Source organism: Nerophis ophidion, linkage group LG29 (assembly GCF_033978795.1).
Source record: "Nerophis ophidion isolate RoL-2023_Sa linkage group LG29, RoL_Noph_v1.0, whole genome shotgun sequence".
Lineage (NCBI taxonomy): Eukaryota > Metazoa > Chordata > Actinopteri > Syngnathiformes > Syngnathidae > Nerophis > Nerophis ophidion.
Genome location: NC_084639.1, coordinates 22,385,226 through 22,405,969, shown reverse-complemented (window position 1 = coordinate 22,405,969; position 20,744 = coordinate 22,385,226). Strand labels below are relative to the sequence as shown.

The 20,744-nt window shown below is 45.8% G+C and overlaps 1 protein-coding gene across 1 annotated transcript in view; it reads right to left on the bottom strand.

The window, feature by feature from the left end:
- rxfp1 (relaxin family peptide receptor 1) overlaps positions 1-20,744 on the bottom strand; it is a 325,548-nt gene that overhangs the window by 113,934 nt on the left and 190,870 nt on the right. The window contains exons 7-8 of the mRNA XM_061891899.1: positions 9,839-9,922; positions 9,594-9,699 (exon numbers count right to left, since the gene is read on the bottom strand). Coding sequence (XP_061747883.1) covers positions 9,594-9,699; positions 9,839-9,922 — 190 coding nt within the window. The remainder of the gene's footprint in view (positions 1-9,593; positions 9,700-9,838; positions 9,923-20,744) is intronic.

Genomic DNA, 20,744 nt, shown 5'->3' with positions numbered 1-20,744 from the left:
AAGGTAAGACGTTCCAGAGATTGGGAGCAGCAGCGGCGAACGCTCTGTCACCTCTAAGCTTCAGCCTTGTGTCAGGGACCGTCAACACCAGCTGATCACAAACAAGGATGGGGCGAGGGTCACCACTTTGTGAACAAATGCGTGAGCAAATTGTCCAACAGTTTAAGAACAACATTTCTCAACGAGCTATTGCAAGGAATTTAGGGATTTCACCATCTACGGTTCCGTAATATCATCAAAAGGTCCAGAAAAACTGGAGAAATCCCTACACAAAAGCGGCAATGCCCGTGACCTTCAATCCCTCAAGCAGTACTGCATCAAAAAGTGACATCAGTGTGTAAATGATATCACCACATGGCCTCAAGAACACTTCAAAAAAACACTGTCAGTAGCTACAGTTTGTTGCTACATCTGTAAGTGCAAATTAAAACTCTATTATATGATTTGTCAACAACACCCAGACCCAAGCTCATCTAAGATGGGATAATGAAAAGTGGAAAAGTGTTTTGTGGTCTGGCGAGTCCACATTTCTAATTGTTTTTGGAATCTGTGGATGTTGTCGTGTCCTCCGGAACAAAGAATAAAATAACCATCCGGACTCTTCTAGGCGCAAATTTCAAAAGCCCGCATCTGTGATGGTTTGGGGGTGTATTAATGCCCAAGGCATGGGTATCTTACACATCTGTGAAGGCACCATTAATGCTGAAAGGCCCATACAGGTTTTGGAGCAACATATGTTGGCATCTAGGCAACGTTATCTTGGACGCCCCTGCTTATTTCAGCAAAACAATGCCAATCCACGTGTTACAACAGCGTGGCTTCGTAGTAAAAGAGTCTGGGTACTTTCCTGGCCCGCCTGCAGTCCAGAACTGTCTCCCATTGAAAATGTGTGGTGCAATTTGAAGCCTAAATTAGGAGAAGGGAGACTGTTGAACAACTAAAGCGGGAATGGGAAATACTTCCTCTTCCCAAATGTTTACTGAGGGTTATTAAAAGGAAAGGCCATGTAACACACTGGTAAAAATGCCCCTGTGACACATTTTTTGCAATGTGTTGCTGCCATTAAATTCTAAGTTAATGATTATTTGCAAAAATTAAAAAAAGGATGTTTCTCGGTTTCAACATTAAATATCTTGTCTTTGCAGTCTATTCAATTGAATATAAATTGAACAGGATTTGCGAATGATTGTATTCTGTTTTTACTTACCATTTACACAACATGACAACTTCACTGGTTTTGGGTTTTGTAGAAGCATGAAATAACTGGAGAGGCTGTAATTTCAGAAATGTGAAACATCAATACACATATTTTTTGGAACAAGTTCAGGTATTAAGTGATAAGGATTTGAGTGCAAATGAAAGTGGAAAAAGAACATGAAGCTTGTGGTCATTTATGAACAAGTATGTCGCACAACAAAGGGGTGCATGATAATTAATCGGATTATAACATATTGATAAATCCGAGAATATTAAAAATGATCACAGAAAAACAGTTACCTATACAGGCATGTAAATATGTAAATTATATAATTTATCACTTATTCTTGCATACATGTTCAAAATACATTTAAACCAAGTCAAACTGTGCTGTAGATGAGTCATGGTGAGTACACCAAGTTCTCCTTTTGCTTTTGCCTGAGTCAATTGTAAACAAACTATTGGCATTGAATGTTCAGCAAACATTCCAGGAAGAGGGAAAAAAAAAACCCCATAAAATATCAACAAATCAAACTTGTTTAGCCCCTTGAAAGGCCAGCACTGTCCACAATGGTCTTTTAAAACCGTACACAAACGCCTGTGGTGAACAAGCTTCCCCAAGGCCAGCCGCTGAGTTTGGAAAAAGTGCAAAAAGAGACAACCCGAGCGCTAAAGTCATTGAATGTCGAATCCAACTTTGTTTGACTCTCTCTGCGTGCAAACTTCACTTATACAGTATCTACCCTATCAACTAGGGCTGCGAATCTTTGGGTGTCCCACGATTCCATTCAATATCGATTCTTGGGGTCGCGATTCGATAATATATTGATTTTTTTCCAATTCAATGCGATTCTCGATTCAAAAACCATATTTTATTCAAAATGATTCTGTATTTATTCAATACATAGGATTTCAGCAGGATCTACCCCAGTCTGCTGACATGCAAGCAGAGTAGTAGATTTTTGTCAAAAAGCTTTTATAATTGTAAAGGACAATGTTTTATCAACTGATTGCAATAATGTAAATTTGTTTTAACTATTAAACGAACCAAAAATATGACTTATTTTATCTTTGTGAAAATATCGGACACAGTGTGTTGTCAAGCTTATGAGATGCGATGCAAGTGTAAGCCACTGTGACACTATTGTTCTTTTTTTATTATTTTTATAAATGTCTAATGATAATGTCAATGAGGGATTTTTAATCACTGCTATGCTGAAATTATAACTAATATTGATACTGTTGTTGATAATATTCATTTGTGTTTCACTACTTTTGGTTTGTTCTGTGTCATGTTTGTGTCTCCTCTCAATTGCTCTGTATTTGTTGCGATCTGCTGCCCAAATCTACTCTATTTATTTTTCCTTTTTGTATATTTCTCAGACTCCTTATTTCCTGTTTGCTTTGTCACCATGGTCACTAATCAGTCCACCTGCTACTAATTATCACCCTCCTATTTAAGGTCACCTTTTCCTGTTCACTCATTCTCGGATCCTAATTTGCCTACGTGCAACCGTGACGACTCTCATCATTGTACTATATGTATTTTCTCGCTAGCTCTCATGCTATGCCACTTGTTTATTCCAGTTTTCATACTGATGATTTGTTTTCTAGTTTTTGCTCTCAAGCCAAGTTTTAGTTTCCTAGTGTTTTGTCCAAGCTTTCACGCTAGCGTCTTTTGTTTGCCTTCTCTTTACACAAGTGTTTTTGTTCCTAGCGTTTTATTATTTAATAAATCCATTTTATATCATACCTTTGCTGTGTTCTGCTTCGACGCATCCTTGGAAAAACCACACCATGCCGAAGAAGAGTCTTCACAGTATTTTACAGTTCTGAGTGTTGCTGGGTCAGGTTTGGTTTTGGAATTGGATTGCATTGTTATGGTATTGCAGTGTAGTGGTTTGTTGGATTGATAAAAAAAAAAAAAAAAAAAAAAAAAAAAAAATCGATTTTTGAAAAATTAGAATCGATTCTGAATCGCACAACATAAACGTTTTGATTCGTATTCGAATCGATTTTTTCCCACACTCCTAGTATCTACCCTATCTACTAGGGCTGTGAATCTTTGGGTGTCCCACGATTCGATTCAATATCGATTCTTGGGGTCGCGATTCGATTATAAATCGATTTTTTCAGATTCAACGCAATTTTCGATTCAAAATAGATATTTTTCCGATTCAAAACGAGTCTCTATTCTTTCAATACATAGGTTTTCAGCAGGATCTACCCCAGTATGCTGACATGCAAGCAGAGTAGTAGATTTGGTGTGCCTTATGTATGGAAAAAGATGAAAAATAGACCTTTCATCGGCAGTGCACTTTATAATCCGGTGCGCACGCCCAATGGTCCGGAAAATACGGTACATAGAAATGGCAGAGTTAGAATAAGTTATTGATTATCTCTTTTGGCCTCCAGAAGAAGAATCAGTACCTCCAAGTCCGAGTCCATGGTTCTCGCCCGGAAAAGACTGGAGTGCCATCTCCGGGTTTGGGAGAAAACCCTGCCCCAAGTGGAGGAGTTCAAGTACCTAGGAGTCTTGTTCACGAGTGAGGGAAGAGTGGATCGTGAGATCGACAGGCGGATCGGTGCGGCGTCTTCAGTAATGCGGACGTTGTACCGATCCGTTTTGGTGAAGAAGGAGTTGAGCCGGAAGGCAAAGCTCTCAATTTACCGGTCTATCTACGTTCCCATCCTCACCTAAGGTCATGAGCTTTGGGTCATGACCGAAAGGATAAGATCACGGGTACAAGCGGCCGAAATGAGTTTCCTCCGCCGTGTGGCGGGGCTCTCCCTTAGAGATAGGGTGAGAAGCTCTGCCATCCGGGAGGAACTCAAAGTAAAGCCGCTGCTCCTCCACATCGAGAGGAGCCAGATGAGGTGGTTCGGGCATCTGGTCAGGATGCCACCCGAACGCCTCCCTAGGGAGGTGTTTAGGGCACGTCCAACCGGTAGGAGGCCACGGGGAAGACCCAGGACACGTTGGGAAGAAAATGTCTCCCGGCTGGCCTGGGAACGCCTCGGGATCCTCCGGGAAGAGCTAGACGAAGTGGCTGGGGAGAGGGAAGTCTGGGTTTCCCTTCTTAGGCTGTTGCCCCCGCGACCCGACCTCGGATAAGCGGAAGATGATGGATGGATGGATGGATGGCCTCCAGAAGCAGTGAGTTATGTCGTTGCACAAGCAGAACAAAATGTCTTTTTTTTTTTTTTTTTTTAACCACAAAGGCGGTGAAGATTCGACAAACAAACATTGTACAGGGTAACAGAACAGAAACGGGGATGAGTCGCCCTGTACAAGGTGAGAAAAAGGTAGACGTTGGGGAAGGATGAGTAAAAAAAAAAAAAAAAAAAAACGCTCTCAGACTGGGCACATTTTTTTTGTTTTTTTTTGCGACCCCTGTATTAGACGTAAGAGAAACATGGCGAACTATATTATAAATATAATGATAATAAACGTTGAAGTACACTATATTGCCAAAAGTATTTGGCCACCTACCTTGACTCACATGTGAATTAGAAGTGCCATCCCATTCCTTACCCAGAGGGTTCAATATGATGCATGTCCACCTTCTGCAGCTATTATAGCGTCAACTCTTCTGGGAAGGCTGTCAACAAGGTTGCAGAGTGTCTTTATAGCAACCATTCTTCTAAAAGCGCATTGGTGAGGTCACACACTGATGTTGGTTGAGAAGACCTGGCTCTCAGTGTCCGTTCTAATTCATCCCAAACGTGTTCTATCGGGTAGAGGTCAGGACTCTGTGCAGGCCAGTCAAGTTCATCCACACCATAGTATGTCATCCATGTTTTTAACAGTCATGTTGGAAGAGGAAGGGGCCTGTTATGGCGCACGCGCAGTCTGCTTCTCCCTCCTCTGCGGGAGCACCTAGAGCATGGGTGTCAAACTCTGGCCCGCGGGCCAAATTTGGCCAGCCGTGTAATTTCATTTGGCCCTTGAGGTAATATCAAATTAAGATTCGAGCTGGCCCGCCGGTATTATACAGGGGCGGTGCCGCTGTAACAACGCATTTGCCAACCCTCACGATTTACCCAAGAGACTCTCGAATTTCACTACCCCTCCCGAAAATCTCCCGGGGCAACAATTCTTCCGAATTCCTCCCAATTTCCACCCGGACACCAATATTGGGGGCGTGCCTCCAAGGCACTGCCTTTAGCGTCCTCTAAAACCTGTCGTCACGTCCGCTTTTCCGCCATACAAACAACGTGCCGGCCCAGTCTCATAATATCTGCGGCTTTAACACGCACGAATGAATGCAACGCATACTTGGTCAACAGCCATACAGGTCACACTGAGGGTGGCTGTATAAACGACTTTAACACTGTTACAAATATGCGCCACACTGTGAAGCCACACCAAGCAAGAATGACATACACGTTTCGGGAGAACATCTGCACCATAACACACGTAATACCCAGAATCCCTTGCAGCACTAAATCTTCCTGGACGCCACAATATACACCCCCACTACCACCAAACCCGGCCCCCCCAATTTTTAATTAAATTTAATTTGATATGCCATTGATATTTTTCAATGATTATTGATAGGTTGATTGGCAACACTAAATTGGCCCTAGTGTGTGAATGTGAGTGTGAATGTTGTCTATCTGTGTTGGCCCTGTGACGAGGTGGCGACTTGTCCAGGGTGTACCCTGCACTCCAGCAACCCCAGAAGGGACAAGCGGTAGGAAATGGATGGATGGATAATTTGAAACTCGACTTTGCATGTCACTATAAAGTTATATAAGCCTTGCTTGTTCAATATTCAATGCAAAACTTGTTTGGGTCCCTAATAAAAGGTTAATTTGTTCAACCTCGGCCCGCGGTTTTGTTCCGTTTGAAATTTTGGCCCACTCTGTATTTGAGTTTGACACCCCTGACCTAGAGGCTCCGCTGTGGGCTCAACAGAACACGCCCCCTAACACAACACAACCTTACACCTTAATTCTTCCTCCACCAAATTTCACACTCGCCGTAATGTACCGTTGTCCTGCCAACCTCCAAACCCGGACTCGTCCATCAGATTGCCAGATGGAAAAGCGTGATTCATCACTCCAAAGAACGCGTTTCCACTGCCACTGCTCTGGAGTCCAGTGGCGATGTGCTTTACACCATTCTTTCACAAATATTTTTAACAACAGACTCCATTCACAAGTGCTTGATTTTCAATCAATCAATCAATCAATCAATCAATGTTTATTTATATAGCCCCAAATCACAAATGTCTCAAAGGACTGCACAAACCACTACGACTACGACATCCTGGGAAGAACCCACATAAGGGCAAGGAAAACTCACACCCAGTGGGACGCCAGTGACAATGATGACTATGAGAAACCTTGGAGAGGACCTCAAATGTGGGCAACCCCCCCCCGTCTAGGGGACCGAAAGCAATGGATGTCGAACGGGTCTAACATGATGCTGTGAAAGTTCAATCCATAGTGGCTCCAACACAGCCGCGAGAGTTCAGTTCAAAGCGGATCCAAGACAGCGGCGAGAGTCCCGTCCACAGGAAACCATCCCAAGCGGAGTCGGATCAGCACTTGTACACTTGTGGCACAGTCTGCTTCTCCCTCTTCTGTGGGAGCATCGAGAGGCTCCGCTGTGAGCTCCCAAGGACACGCCCCAGCCTTTGCCGCGAAGACGGCGCCCACACGTCGCCGCAGCCGGAGACAATCTGCAATTAGCGCACCTGGTACCTGATGAGAGAAAGCTGAATAAAGGACCATTGGACCCAAAGATCCTGGCGGGGAACTTATGTTCTCAATGGGGTACCGTAAGCCTACTCTAGCTTGATGCGCTCTGTTTCCTGCGTTTTCCCTCCGTGCCTGACTTCCTTGATTGTCATTTCTCAGTGTCCTCCCGAGTTTTGCCCTTGGTGATTCCTCCGTTGTTTTCCCCTGTGGACTTTGGACTGCCTTCCCCGATACTTGACCCTCGCCTGGACACGGACCTTCTCACTCCTCATCTGCCCTGGACCACCTGCCTGCCCCTCGGACTGCCTTGTTCCTTCGCTCTCAACACTTGGTAACACACACACACACACACACACACACACACACACACACACACACACACACACACACACACACACACACACACACACACACACACACACACACACACACACACACACACACACACACACGCACACACACACATACTCTTTGGTTTTGACACTCTCTATTTTCTTGGTTTAGTTTATTATTTAGTACTGTTTATTATTATATCCATCCATCCATCTTCTTCCGCTTATCCGAGGTCGGGTCGCGGGGGCAGCAGCCTAAGTAGGGAAGCCCAGACTTCCCGTTCCCCGGCCACTTCGACCAGCTCCTCCCGGGGGATCCCGAGGCGTTACTTAGTTTATTACTATATATATTGACTATATATAGGTGGAAGGGGATTGCGATTAGCGCAGTGCAAGAGTGAAAGTCAACACCTCTGTCCATGGTGCTGAAACAGAGCGCCATCAGACATGTACTGACTGCGAGACACAGTTGGCAGATGATTAGATTGCACAGGTGGTACGTGTTAAACTAATCATCTGTTGTCTTTAACAGTGAGCGGCCGGGTGCTGGAGAAGAAGGAAGTCGAGAGAGACTCTGAAAAGTCCAAAAACATGCCGTTTATCTGATGCCGTTGTTGAAAAACATTAAAACCTATCGTAAACTCTATGCATTTGGTCACTTTGACTTGCAACTGTGGAACCGCAAGACAGCGACTTCTACAATTTATGATAAATCATTGAACATTACTGCCCCCTAGTGTCTGAGCCGTCATCTCCTTTCTGTTAAACCACAACAGTGCCAAGGTTGGGAGCATGGAATAGTCCAAAATATTTTGGTATCCTGGAGCATTCGAAGTTCTTTTCACTGGAACGAAGAGGCCAAGCCCAACTCCTGAAAAGTAACCCTACACCATAATTCCTCCTCCATCAAATTTCACACTCTACACCAGGGGTGCCCATTACGTCGATCGCGAGCTACCAGTCGACCGCAGGGGGTGTGTCAGTCGATCTCGAGCCAGGCTTTTAAAAAATCTTCACCAAGACGTCACTTAAATGACATTCACGGTACCGGAGGGTCTTGTGAGATGACGCTGGCTGCTGCAAGATCATTATTATTAAAATATGACCGAGAGGAAGGCGAGAAACACTTTTTATTTCAACAGACTCTCGCGCCGTACCTTTCGTCAAAACTCTAAAGGCCGACTGCACATTTCCCATCTTCACAATAAAAGCCCTGCTTCATGCTGCCTGCGCTAACTAAATACAGAGTCTCGGAAAACTGGCGTGCACAAGCGATCCCTCAGAAAGCTGGCGTGCACATCACTTGTGCACACCAGCTTTCCGAGACTCTTATTTTGTTAGCGCAGGCAGCATGAAGCAGGGCTTTTATTTTGAAGATAGGAAATGTGCAGTCGGCCTTTAGAGTTTTGACGGAAGGGACGGCGCGAAAGTCTGTTGAAATAAAAAGTGTTTCTCGCCTTCCTCTCCGTCATTTTTTCATAATAATGAACTGGCAGCAGCCAGCGTCATCTCACAAGACCCTCGGGTGCCGTGAATGTCAATCAAGCAAGCTACGGAATTTGCCGCCAATGTTTTTCTTGTAAAGTGTATGGAAGCTGGATGAATTAGATGCCAAAAACCAACCACTTTCATGTGGTATTGTACAGAAAGGACAACTTTTTTTCTCCTCCATTTGAAAATGTGGGCGTTATCATCATTACTGTCTGATTCCAATCAATGCAAGTCATCAGAATCAGGTAATACACCAACTTATATTCTTGTCTTCGTGAAAGAAAGACATCTATATGTGTTACACATGCTTGTATTATCATTAAACACATTTAACTTGTTTACAAAAATGTCTATTTCATAAATAAATAAATATAAATGATATATACAAATGAGGTAGATCCCCTCGAGTTGGTCAATTGAAAAGTAGCTCGCCTGCAGAAAAAGTGGGGGCACCCCTGCTCTACACAATGCAGTTCTCCTGGCAACCTCCAAACCCAGACTCGTCCTTCAGATTGCCAGATGGAAAAGCGCAATTCATCACTCCAGAGAAGGCTCTGGAGTCCAGTGGCGACGTGCTTTACAACATTCTTTCACAAATATTTGTAGTAACAGTCTCGATGCCCAACGTGGTTGATTTTATACACCTGTGGCCAAGTGATTAGGACCCCTGATTCTGATCATTTGGATGGGTGGCCCAATACTTTTGGCAATATGGTGTATGAGGAATAGTTGGTTGCTTATTAATAAAGTTATTCTGATTCTGATTGCATTCCCATGCTGCTTAACTGCAGTGGGCCAATAATTAACGTCTTAAAGCCACAGTGCTGGAACCCATCTTTATCTCCACCCCGCCAACCTGCTCACATCAGGGTGACGTTGACGGCCACCGCTGGGACGTCGTGGAACTGCGCCCCCTCACAGTCCAGTTCCAGGTCCAGACACTGGCACAGCTCGGGAATACTGCCCAGCACTGCGGGAAGAGAGGAATCCCACGACATTTGAGACACGGTTGACATCGCTAATAAGACGCCTCTAATGAACTGCATACAAATATGTCATCATTAGCACTTCCTGTCAGTCGCTGCTAAACAAACAAGGCCAGAACTTACAGCACACGTTGGACTTTGTCCCCGTGTTGTGGCTCGGCATCCCAAAGTATTTGTCCAGGAGATGAGGCCACCCGTTGTTGTCTCCTGGGGGACGGGAAATTGGGATTAAAATTGGCACAAAAAAAACGATAAAACCCCCACAAACTCTGGCGTGCCATTCAAAATCCCTGTGGAAACAAATAACGAAGCTAAAAACCTTCTGCGTTGTTGGCATGACCCCGGGATGCAGAGACGAGAGGTGCAGGTAAAATAGTATTTTAATGATGAGGAATAAGGCAGCACCAGGGCGGCAGAGGCAAAGGTCAGTCAAAAAAGTAAACTAACAACAAGCTCAACAAGTATCAAGACACTTCCAAGTACGGAGGAACAAGAAAGACCGAGTGCAGCGTGACATGGACTAGTGCAAAGACCAAACAACACTAAACTCATTAAGTTTGCTTGGCTGTTATTGGTAGAAGTTTATTTTAAACTCGTACCCGTATTTTTCGGACTATGGGGCGCACCGGATAAAAAGGCGCACTGGTGACGAGCGGGTCTAGTCAGGTTTACTTTGCTACAAAAGGCGCACCGGATTAAAAGGAGTATTAAAGGGGTCATAGTATTATTCTTTCTAAATGTAAAAGACTTCCTGTCAGTCAACATAACATGTAATGGTGGTTCTTTGGTCAAAATGTTGTATCGATTATATTTCACAGATCATCTTCAAGCCGCTTTCTGACAGTCACTTCAGGATGTGCCGTTTTGTGGGCGGTCTAATTTGCATGGCTCACCTTCGACGGCTTCTTCTCCCCGTCATCTTAGTAGTAGCGGTGTAGCGTCAAGGACGGGAGTGGAAGAAGTGTCAAAAGGTGGAGCTAACTGTTTTAATTACATTCAGACTCTACTTCAATCAATAAAGGAGCAGCATCTCCTCATCCGGAAACAACCACACTAAAAATGTGAAAAACCGACTGGAACTCTCTAATAACTAAAGTTCCTTTGGTGAATAATATAAACTCACAACACCAGTAGGTTTTAGAGCTTTCATGGAAAACTTACTGACAGATATAAGTAAGAACTTTACACTACTTTATATTAGAAATTACAACAGCCCAATGTCCCATAACAAGAAGACAGAGAACAAGAAGAAGCTCATCGACTACGGCCTCGGCAAAAACTACAAAGGCGGGCGGGCGCAAATTTTCAGGACTCATTCAGACCCCAAATACAGTTCAACAGGGACAATAAAGTAAGACAAGTTTATTTTGCATGATGTTGTGTAACAAAATACCATAAATATGTTTTACTTTATAATAACACCATAATAATACTAATATGTTGAAGCACAGTACAATCCATCAAGCGGTGCGCTTATTAGCTTACCAAAGTCCTACTAAAACGTTTTGACAGATTTTTGAGCGCCTTATGTGATATTCTACATTCTCAATAAAACATTTAAAGTTTTGGTGTTGTTTACTTGAGTCATGTTGCATTCTACACATATATGTTATGTTTTACTGCCATCATATTGCAGTCTACACGTATCTGTTATGTGTGACTGCCATCATATTGCAGTCTACACGTATCCCTTATGTGTGACTGCCATCATATTGCAGTCTACACGTATCCCTTATGTGGGCGGTCTAACTTACGTGGCTTACCTTCGACAGTGTCTTCTCCCCGTCATCTTTGTTGTAGCGGTGTAGCGTACAAGGACGGGAGTGGAAGAAGTGTCAAAAGATGGAGCTAACTGTTTTAATTACATTCAGACTTTACTTCAATCAATAGAGGAGCAGCATCTCCTCATCCGGAAACAACCACACCGGAAATGTGAAAAACCGTCCGACTGGAACTTTCTAATAACTAAAGTTCTTGGGTGAATAATGTAAACTCACAACACCGGTATGTTTTAGAGCTTTCATGGCAAACTTACTGACAGATATAAGTAGGAGCTTTACACTACTTTATATTAGAAATAGCAACAGCCGAGGAAGAATGTCCCATAACAAGAAGAAGCTCATCGACTACGGTCTCCACACTAACTACAAAGGCGGACTGGCGCAAATGTTCAGGACTCATGCAGATCCCGAATACAGTTCAACAGGGACAATAAAGTAAGAAAAGTTTATTTTGCATGATGTTGTGTAACAAAATACCATAAATATGTTTTACTTTATAATAACACCATAATAATACTAATATGTTGAAGCACAGTACAATCCATCAAGCGGTGCGCTTATTAGCTTACCAAAGTCCTACTAAAACGTTTTGACAGATTTTTGAGCACCTTATGTGATATTCTACCTTCTCAATAAAACATTTAAAGTTTTGGTGTTGTTTACTTGAGTCATATCGCATTCTTCACGTATCTGTTATGTTTGACTGCCATCATATTGCAGTCTACACGTATCCCTTATGTGTGACTGGCATTATATTGTACTCTACACGTATCTCTCATGTGTGACTGCCATCATCTGGTCACACTTATCATTACACCATGTACCAAATAAAATAGCTTCAAGGTCAGTAAGCACAACCCGAATTATGCCATGCATTAGGCGCACCGGGTTATAAGGTGCATTGTCCAGTTTTAAGAAAAAATAAATAAATTATTTTAAGTGCGCCTTACAGTCCGAAAATTACGGTATACAGTTTCAAAATGATTTGTTCTATATTTTCATTTATTATCTAATAGGGCTGTGAATCTTTGGGAACCACATGATTGGATTCGATTCTTGGGAATATTGATTCAATTCACAATCGATTCTCAATTCATAATCTACACTTTTTTAATAACATTGTGTGCCAGTTCTATGATAAACTATGTTCCTCCATAAAATATATAAACACCAATAACACATTTCTTTATTACCTAAAAGAAAACTGGTTTAATTCGATACAATTCTACCCCAACATTTAATGAAGTCCTAAAAAAAAATAAAAAATAAGGGAGGAAGAACAGAATCCCACAGTTTTCTTTGCTAAAGTATACATGAACAGCAAAAATTGGCAACTGCATCAACGATATGATTAGCTGTGGCCGTATGGGACGGATAAAAAATAAATAAAATAAAAAGACAATTTATTTATTTTTTTAATCATAAAAATAAAAACCACGATTTACTTGAAAATAAATATATTTTTAACACCCTTAATATTTAGTCCTACACCTTTTCACTTCATAGCAATTGCTGACACATACTGTTTGTTCACTTCCAGTTCTTAAGTGAGTTCTAAACACAGCACTTCTCTTTATAAATATCCAACTCCTGTATCTTGAATCCTATTGAAATGATGAATAACCCATTTTAATTTTGCCGGGGGTCGGCAACTCACGGCTTTGGAACCACATGTGGCGGCATAGCTCGGTTGGTAGAGTGGCCGTGCCAGCAACTTGAGGGTTGCAGGTTCGATTCCCACTTGTGCCATCCTAGTTACTGCCTTTGTGTCCTTGGGCAAGACACTTTACCCACCTGCTCCCAGTGCCACCCACACTGGTTTAAATGTAACTATGTAAAGCGCTTTGAGTCACTTGAGAAAAGCGCTATATAAATACAATTCACTTCACTAATTCACTTGAGCACTGCCCTAGTGCAGGGGTGTCAAACGCACGACCCGCGGGCTGGATCAGGCCCGTGAACAGGTTTTATCCGGCCTGCGTGATGAGTTTGCCAAATGTTATTATTATTTTTTTTAACGAAGTAAACTGCTGTTCTAAATGTATCCACTGGGTGTCACAATAGCAATTCTGTTAGGCAAGCAAGAGGTATACAATAAAGGGTGACTGTGGCTCCTCCTCCTCGACCCACATGAAACCTAAAGCCTGCTTCTATCACATCGTCATTTGGCGCCCTCGTTGCCCCAAAATGTCTCCGTCAAACACGAGAAAAGTGAACTTAACCATTTCGAATCGCTTTTACCTTCAATTCTAGAAAGGCTGTGATTCAAAGTTGAATCCTGGCTTTCTAGATACACTGATACGAAATCTATGCTCATTGTGTTCCTGAAGCTGCACCAATTTCCTCAGAATTTTCAACAAACCAGAAGTGTTTTGTCCAGAAGATTATTCGTGATTTGTACAGTTTCCAAATGTGCTTGTTCTATTTTTGGCCAAAGCAAAACAAATAAAACAACCTGGAGTTGTCTTTATTTTTGAGTTATCATGCCATGACTTTACCCTTCCGGCACACTTGGGAATAGATTTTCCTCCATGCAGCTCCTGAGCTAAAATGAGTTTGACACCTCTGCCCTAGTGGCTCCGTGGAGCTTTTTCAAAAGTGTATGAAAATGGAAAAAGATGGGGAAACAATACATTGTTGGTTTTAATATGGCTCCTGGAGGACGACAAACATGACACAAACCTTCCTAATTGTAAGAAATCCCAACTGTTTATATTAAACATGCTTCACTGATGAGAGTATTTGGCGAACACCATTTTTTCCTACTAATTACGGAAGTCCTTCAACTCACCGTAGTTTGTTTACGTACAACTTTCTCCGACGCTGCCACAGTAAGACGTGTTTTGTGTCCCGTGTGTAAAGGATATCACCACTTCAGAAAACCCCTGTCGGTAACTACAGTTGGTCGTTACATCTGTAAGTGCAAGTTATGAACTCTACTATGCAAAGCGAAAGCCATTTATCAACAACATCCAGAAACGCCGCCGGCTCCGCTAGGCCTTAGCTCATTTAAGATGGACTGATGCAAACTTTAAAATTGTTCTGTGGTCTGACGAGTCCACATTTCAAATTGTTTTTTGGAAACTCTGGACGTCGTGTCCTCTGGACCCAAGAGGAAGAGAACCTCCCGGATAGTTCCAGGCGCAAAGTGTAAAAGCCAGCATCTGTGATGGTATGGGGGTGCTTTAGTGCCCAAGGCATGGGTAACTTACACATTTTTGAAGGCACCATTAGTGCTAAAAGGTATATACAGGTTTTGGAGCAACATATGTTGCCATCCAAGCGACATTATCACGGACGCCCCTGCTTATTTCAGCTAGAAAATGCCAAGCCACGTGTTACAACAGTGTGCCTTCATAGTGAAATAGTGCAGGTACTATACTGGCCTGCCTGTAGTCCAGACTTGTCTCCCATTGAAAATGTGTGGTGCAATATCAAGCCTAAAATAGCACAACGAAGACCCCGGACTGTGGAACAACTTAACCTGTACATCAACCAAGAATGGGAAAGAATTCCAATTCCCAAACATTTACTGAATGTTGTCAATAGGAAAGGCCATGTAGCACAGTGGTAAAAAGACCCCTGTGCCAACTTTTTTGCAATGTGTTGTTGCCATTTAATTCTAAGTTAAAGATTATTTGCAAAAAAAATAATTACAAAACATTACAAATATTTTCTTTGCAGTCTATTCAATTGAATTAAAGTTGAAAATGATTTGCAAATCATTGGAATTTGTTTTTATTTACCTTTTATACAATTTGCCAACTTCACTGCTTTTGGGTTTTGTACTACGTATAAATGTGTAACCATTTTGTACAAACAAAAGTCATTTCTCTGCAGTTTATAAACACCCACGGCTACTATCAAACATAATCTTTTGAATTAATGCGCATGTAAACCGGCAAAATATAATCAATTCACCCCAGCTATAAGTAGAAATTTTTTTTGTTTTACTTCTATTGCAGAGGTAAAAACCCTTCCAGCAAAAAATACACAATTTTTCTCATCTCTAATGCTGAAACGTGCATGTCAGAGTTCAGCACGCCACTATTTTATCTACACCATCGTTTCATCTTTGCATGGCGCTGTTGTCTTCAAATATGCTAATTGGCTTTCCAATGTTTGGCAGAGCTTTGTGTTTGCAAAGAAGCCCCCGGTGGATGCTCGTGTAAAACCGTGGCCTGTGTGTGTGCAAATAAAAGATCTTCGCCTGGGGGAAAGAAGTCAATTTATTTGGAAAGTGGTCCTTCAGCTGAGTAATTTAATGTCAAAGCCTGACATAAAATCACTCCTGAACGCCGTGAGTACTGTTCATCACGCTGCTGCATTGTTAAGACAGATTGCACATCACAGCTGTGAAGATGACAGCGGATAAAATGTACAGGGAAAAAAAACCTACTTCGATAAATTGTTGGACAAATGCAGCTAGATATAAAATATCCATCACTGTGATGAACTCGATGAAAAATAGAATCGAAGGACCCAGATTTCCCTCGTCCGGACACGGGTCACCGGGGGCCCCCTCTGGAGCAAGGCCCGGAGGTGGGGCACGATGGCGAGTGCCTGCTGTCCGGGCCTGTCCCCTTGGGGCCCGACCGGGCACAGCCCAAAGAGGCAATGAGGGTCCCCCCTCCAATGGGCTCACCACCCATAGCGGGGGCAATAGAATGAGCTGGGCGGCAGTCTTGGCAGTCCGATCCTAGGTTATATAAGGTAGTTCTTGGGACGTGGAACGTCACCTCGTTGGCAGGGAAGCATTCTGAGGTAGTGCATGAGGTGGAGAAGTTCCGGCTAGGTACTGTCGGACTCACTTTGACGCACAGCAAGGGCTCTGGAACCAGTTCCCTCGGGAGGGGCTGGGCTCTTTTCCACTCGGGGGTTGCCAGCAGTGATAGGTGACAGGCTGGGGTGGCAATTCTTGTTTCCCCTCGGCTCAAAGCCTGCACGTTGGAGTTCAACCCCCCGCCTTCTGGTGGGGTGACGGGTCCTGACTGTTGTTTGCGCTTACGCGCCAAACAGCAGCTTAGAGTACCCACCCTTTTTCGATTCACTCAAGGGAGTACTGGAGAGTGCTCCCCTGGGTGATTCCCTCAGTCTATTGGGGACTTCAATGCTCATATTGGCAACGACAGTGAAACCTGGAGAGTCGTGATAGGGAAGAATGGCTGCCCAGATCTACACCCAAGTGATGTTTTGTTATTGGACTTTTGTGTTTGTCGCAAATTCTCCATAACAAACACCATGTTCAAACATAAGGGTGTCCATATGTACACTTGGCACCAGGACACCCTGGGCCGCAGTTCCATGATCGACTTTGTAGTTGTGTCATCGAATTTGCGGTCTCATGTTTTGGACACTCGGGTAAGAGAAAGGTCCGGAGCTTTCTACCTATCACCACCTAGTGGTGAGTTGGCTGCGATGGTGCGGGAGGATGCCGGACAGACCTGGCAGACTCAAACACATTGTGAGGGTCTGCTAGAAAAGCCTAGCAGAGTCTCCTGTCAGAGAGAGTTTCAATTCCCACCTCTTGGGAGGCGCTGGACATAGAGTACGAGTGGATGATGTTCTGTACCTGTATTGTCGAGCTGGCCGATTGGAGCTGTGGCCGCAAGGTGGTTGGTGCCTGTGGTGGCGGTAATCCTAGAACCCACCAGCGGTGCAGGATGCTGTCAAGCTGAAGAAAGAGTCCTATCGGGTTCTTTTGGCTGATAGGACTCCGGAGGCAGCAGGCAGGTACTGACAGGCCAAGCGGTGTGCGGCTTCAGCAGGTGCGGAGGCAAAAACTCGGACATGGGAGGAGTTCGGGGAAGCCATGGAAAATGACTTCGAAGCTTCGAAGCGATTTTGGACCATCATGGAAGGGGAAGCAGTGCAATGTCAACACCGTGTATGGTGAGGATGGTGTGCTGCTGACCTCGACTGCGCATGTTGTGGATCGGTGGAGGGAATACTTCCAAGACCTCCTCAATCCCACCAACACCTCTTCCTATGAGAAAGCAGTGCCTGGGGAATCTGTGGTAGGCGCTCCTATTTGTGGCAACGAGGTTGCCGAGGTACTTAAAAACCTCCTCGATGGCAAGGCCCCAGGAATGGATGCGATCCGCACGGAGTTCTTTAAAGCTCTGGATGCTGTGGGGCAGTCTTGGTTGACAAGACTCTGCAATATCGTGTGGACATCGGGGGTGGTACATCTGGATTGACAGACCGGGGTGGTGTTTCCTCTCTTTAAGAAGGGGAACCGGAGGGTGTGTTCCAACTATCGTGGGATCACACTCCTCAGCCTTCCCGGTAAGTTCTATTCAGGTGTACTGGAGAGGAGGCTACGCCGGATAGTTGAACCTCAGATTCAGGAGGAACAGTGTGGTTTTCGTCCTGGTCGTGGAACTGTGAACCAGCTCTATACTCACGGCAGGGTCCTTGAGGGTGCATGGGAGTTTGCCCAACCAGTCTGCATGTGGTTTGTGGACTTGGAGAAGGCATTCGACCGTGTACACCGGGAAGTCCTGTGGAGAGTGCTCAGAGAATATGGGGTAACGAACTGTCTTATTGTGGTGGTCCGCTCCCTGTATAATCAGTGTCAGGGCTTGGTCCGCATTACTGGCAGTAAGTCGGACCCGTTTCCAGTGAGGGTTGAACTCCGCCATGGCTGCCCTTTGTCACCGATTCTGTTCATAACTTTTATGGACAGAATTTCTAGGCACAATCAGGGCATTGAGGGTATCTGGTTTGGTGGCTGCAAGATTAGGTCTCTGCTATTTGCAGACGATGTGGTCCTGATGGCTTCATCTGGCCAAGATCTTCAGCTCTCACTGGATCGGTTCGCAGCTGAGTGTAAAGCGACTGGGATGAAAATCAGCACCTCCAAGTTCAAGTCCATGGTTCTCGCCCGGAAAAGGGTGGAATGCCATCTCCGGGTTGGGGAGGATATCTTACCCCAAGTGGAGGATGTCACGATCCGTGACTCGGATCGTTAATGGTTTTGCCCTATTTATGTCTTTGTTCATGTTTCGTTTCTGGACTCTGCCGATCCTTGTTTGAGCACTTCCTTGTTTGTGTTAGTCACCATGGCAACGTATTGTGTTCCTCCTCACGGGCTCCTGTCACACACCTGTTTCTAATAATTATTTGTGTATTTAAGCCCATCTGGTTCCTTAGTTCGTCCTCGGTCCATTACTTGCTTTTCGCAACACGTCACGTTTTGTATCCTTGTGCCCTCGATTATTTTGTGCTAAGTTCCGCCTTAGCTTCACGTGCGTGTGGCACGTCGTTTAATGTTTTCTGTTTCCTGCTACGTTTTTAGCATTAGCTTTCCGTGCATTGGCACGCGCTTTGTTTTTCCCCTTTTTTGCACCAGTGTTTTGTTTTATTATATTAAAACGTATTCTTACCTGCAATCCTGCTGACTGGTAGTGTGTGCATCCACGAAGTGGCAACTCCGTGCAACAAGTGCGCCGAACGCGTGACAGAATGGACCGAGCCAAAAGCCACTTCGCACTCCTCCAGCCCCAGCAAGACCAGGTGTTCCTCTCCGATGAGGAAAAATCGGAGATCTTCCGGGAGCGCCGAGCAGACTCTTGTCCATGGGAGAGCGAGGACGACATTGAGCTGCCGGAAGAGGATCTCCCAGCCGTAGCAGTGGTGGCCTGGGAGCTATTCATGGCGAGGATAGCGGACGCGGAGGAACGCTTTCGCTCCCAGTCTCAAGCCACCCCGACATTCCCCTCAGCGCGCTGCACGCCGCGCGGTGACGTCACACCACCCAGGAGGAGAGGACTCCAGCGGCAACCAGGCGCCGCGCAGGGTCGTGCACAAAAGGAGTGCAGGACTTTCCCCTCAGCAGCGACTGCCAGGTGCTTTCCATGTGGCTTTTCCTCCCCGGCACCTGCTGTAAATCTGCCTGAGGGACGCGTGCGACGCACAAGGCCAGCTCCCAGGCTTCCAAGCGCCCACCCTCCCATGCCCTCGACTGCCTCCAAGCTCGCACAAAACCCCCCCCCACCAACTCCATCTGGCATCTGGAATCTGCTTCCTGAGGGGGGGGCAAGGCTGATGGCGTGTCAGTGGCACAGGCGGACCTCCTTCCATTGAGGTTGCTGCCTGCCTTGCCGCTGGCTCCGCCCGCGTCAACAGACAAGCCACCTGCCCCAGTGCCAGCACCACGTCAACCTCCAACGCCAAGTCCACGGCTAAGGCTAATCCCAGTACCGGCACCACGCCAACCTCCCACGCCGGCACCACGCCAACCTCCCACGCCGGCACCACGCCAAGCTCCCACGCCAGCACCACGCCGGACTCGACCTCAAAGTCTAAGTCCAAGCCGGCCTCCGAGTCAAAGTCCAAACCGGCCTCCGAGTCAAAGTCCAAGCCGTCCTCCGAGTCAAAGTCCAAGCCGTCCTCCGAGTCAAAGTCCAAGCCGTCCTCCGAGTCAAAGTCCAAGCCGGCCTCCGAGTCAAAGTCCAAGCCGGCCTCCGAGTCAAAGTCCAAGCCGGCCTCCGAGTCAAAGTCCAAGCCGGCCTCCGAGTCAAAGTCCAAGCCGGCCTCCGAGTCAAGGTCCAAGCCGGCCTCCGAGTCAAGGTCCAAGCCGGCCTCCGAGTCAAAGTCCAAGCCGGCCTCCGAGTCAAAGTCCAAGCCGTCCTCCGAGTCAAAGTCCAAGCCGGCCTCCGAGTCAAAGTCCAAGCCGGCCACCGAGTCAAAGTCCAAGCCGGCCTCCGAGTCAAAGTCCAAGCCGGCCTCCGAGTCAAAGTCCAAGCCGGCCTCCGAGTCAAAGTCCAAGCCGGCCTCCGAGTCAAAGTCCAAGCCGGCCTCCGAGTCAGAGTCAAAGTCCAAGCCGACGCCCAAGCCGACGCCCAAGTCGACGCCCGAGTCCAAGACGATGTCCAAGTCGACGCCCGAGTCCAAGACGATGTCCAAGTCGACGTCCAATACGACACCCGAGTCGACGTCGGCGCCCGGGTCCACGTCGAGCGTCAGGGCCGGAACATCGTCGGATGTGGGTGTGGCCATGCCCAGGTCGTCCTCCTCGCAGGGCGCTTCCACCTCCAGGGGTGTGGCCGTACCCCGGGCGTCCTCCTCAGTGGGTGCTTCCACCCCCACGCAGGCCACGGTGGTGGCCCTTCCCAGGGCGTCCTCCCCGCAGGACGCGCCCTGGCCCTCGTCAGCCACGGATGTGGCCTCTGCGGGCCCGCCCGCCTAGACTTTTGTGGCCGCGGCGTCCCACCCGCCGCCGCCGCCTGTGGTGTCCTCGGTGG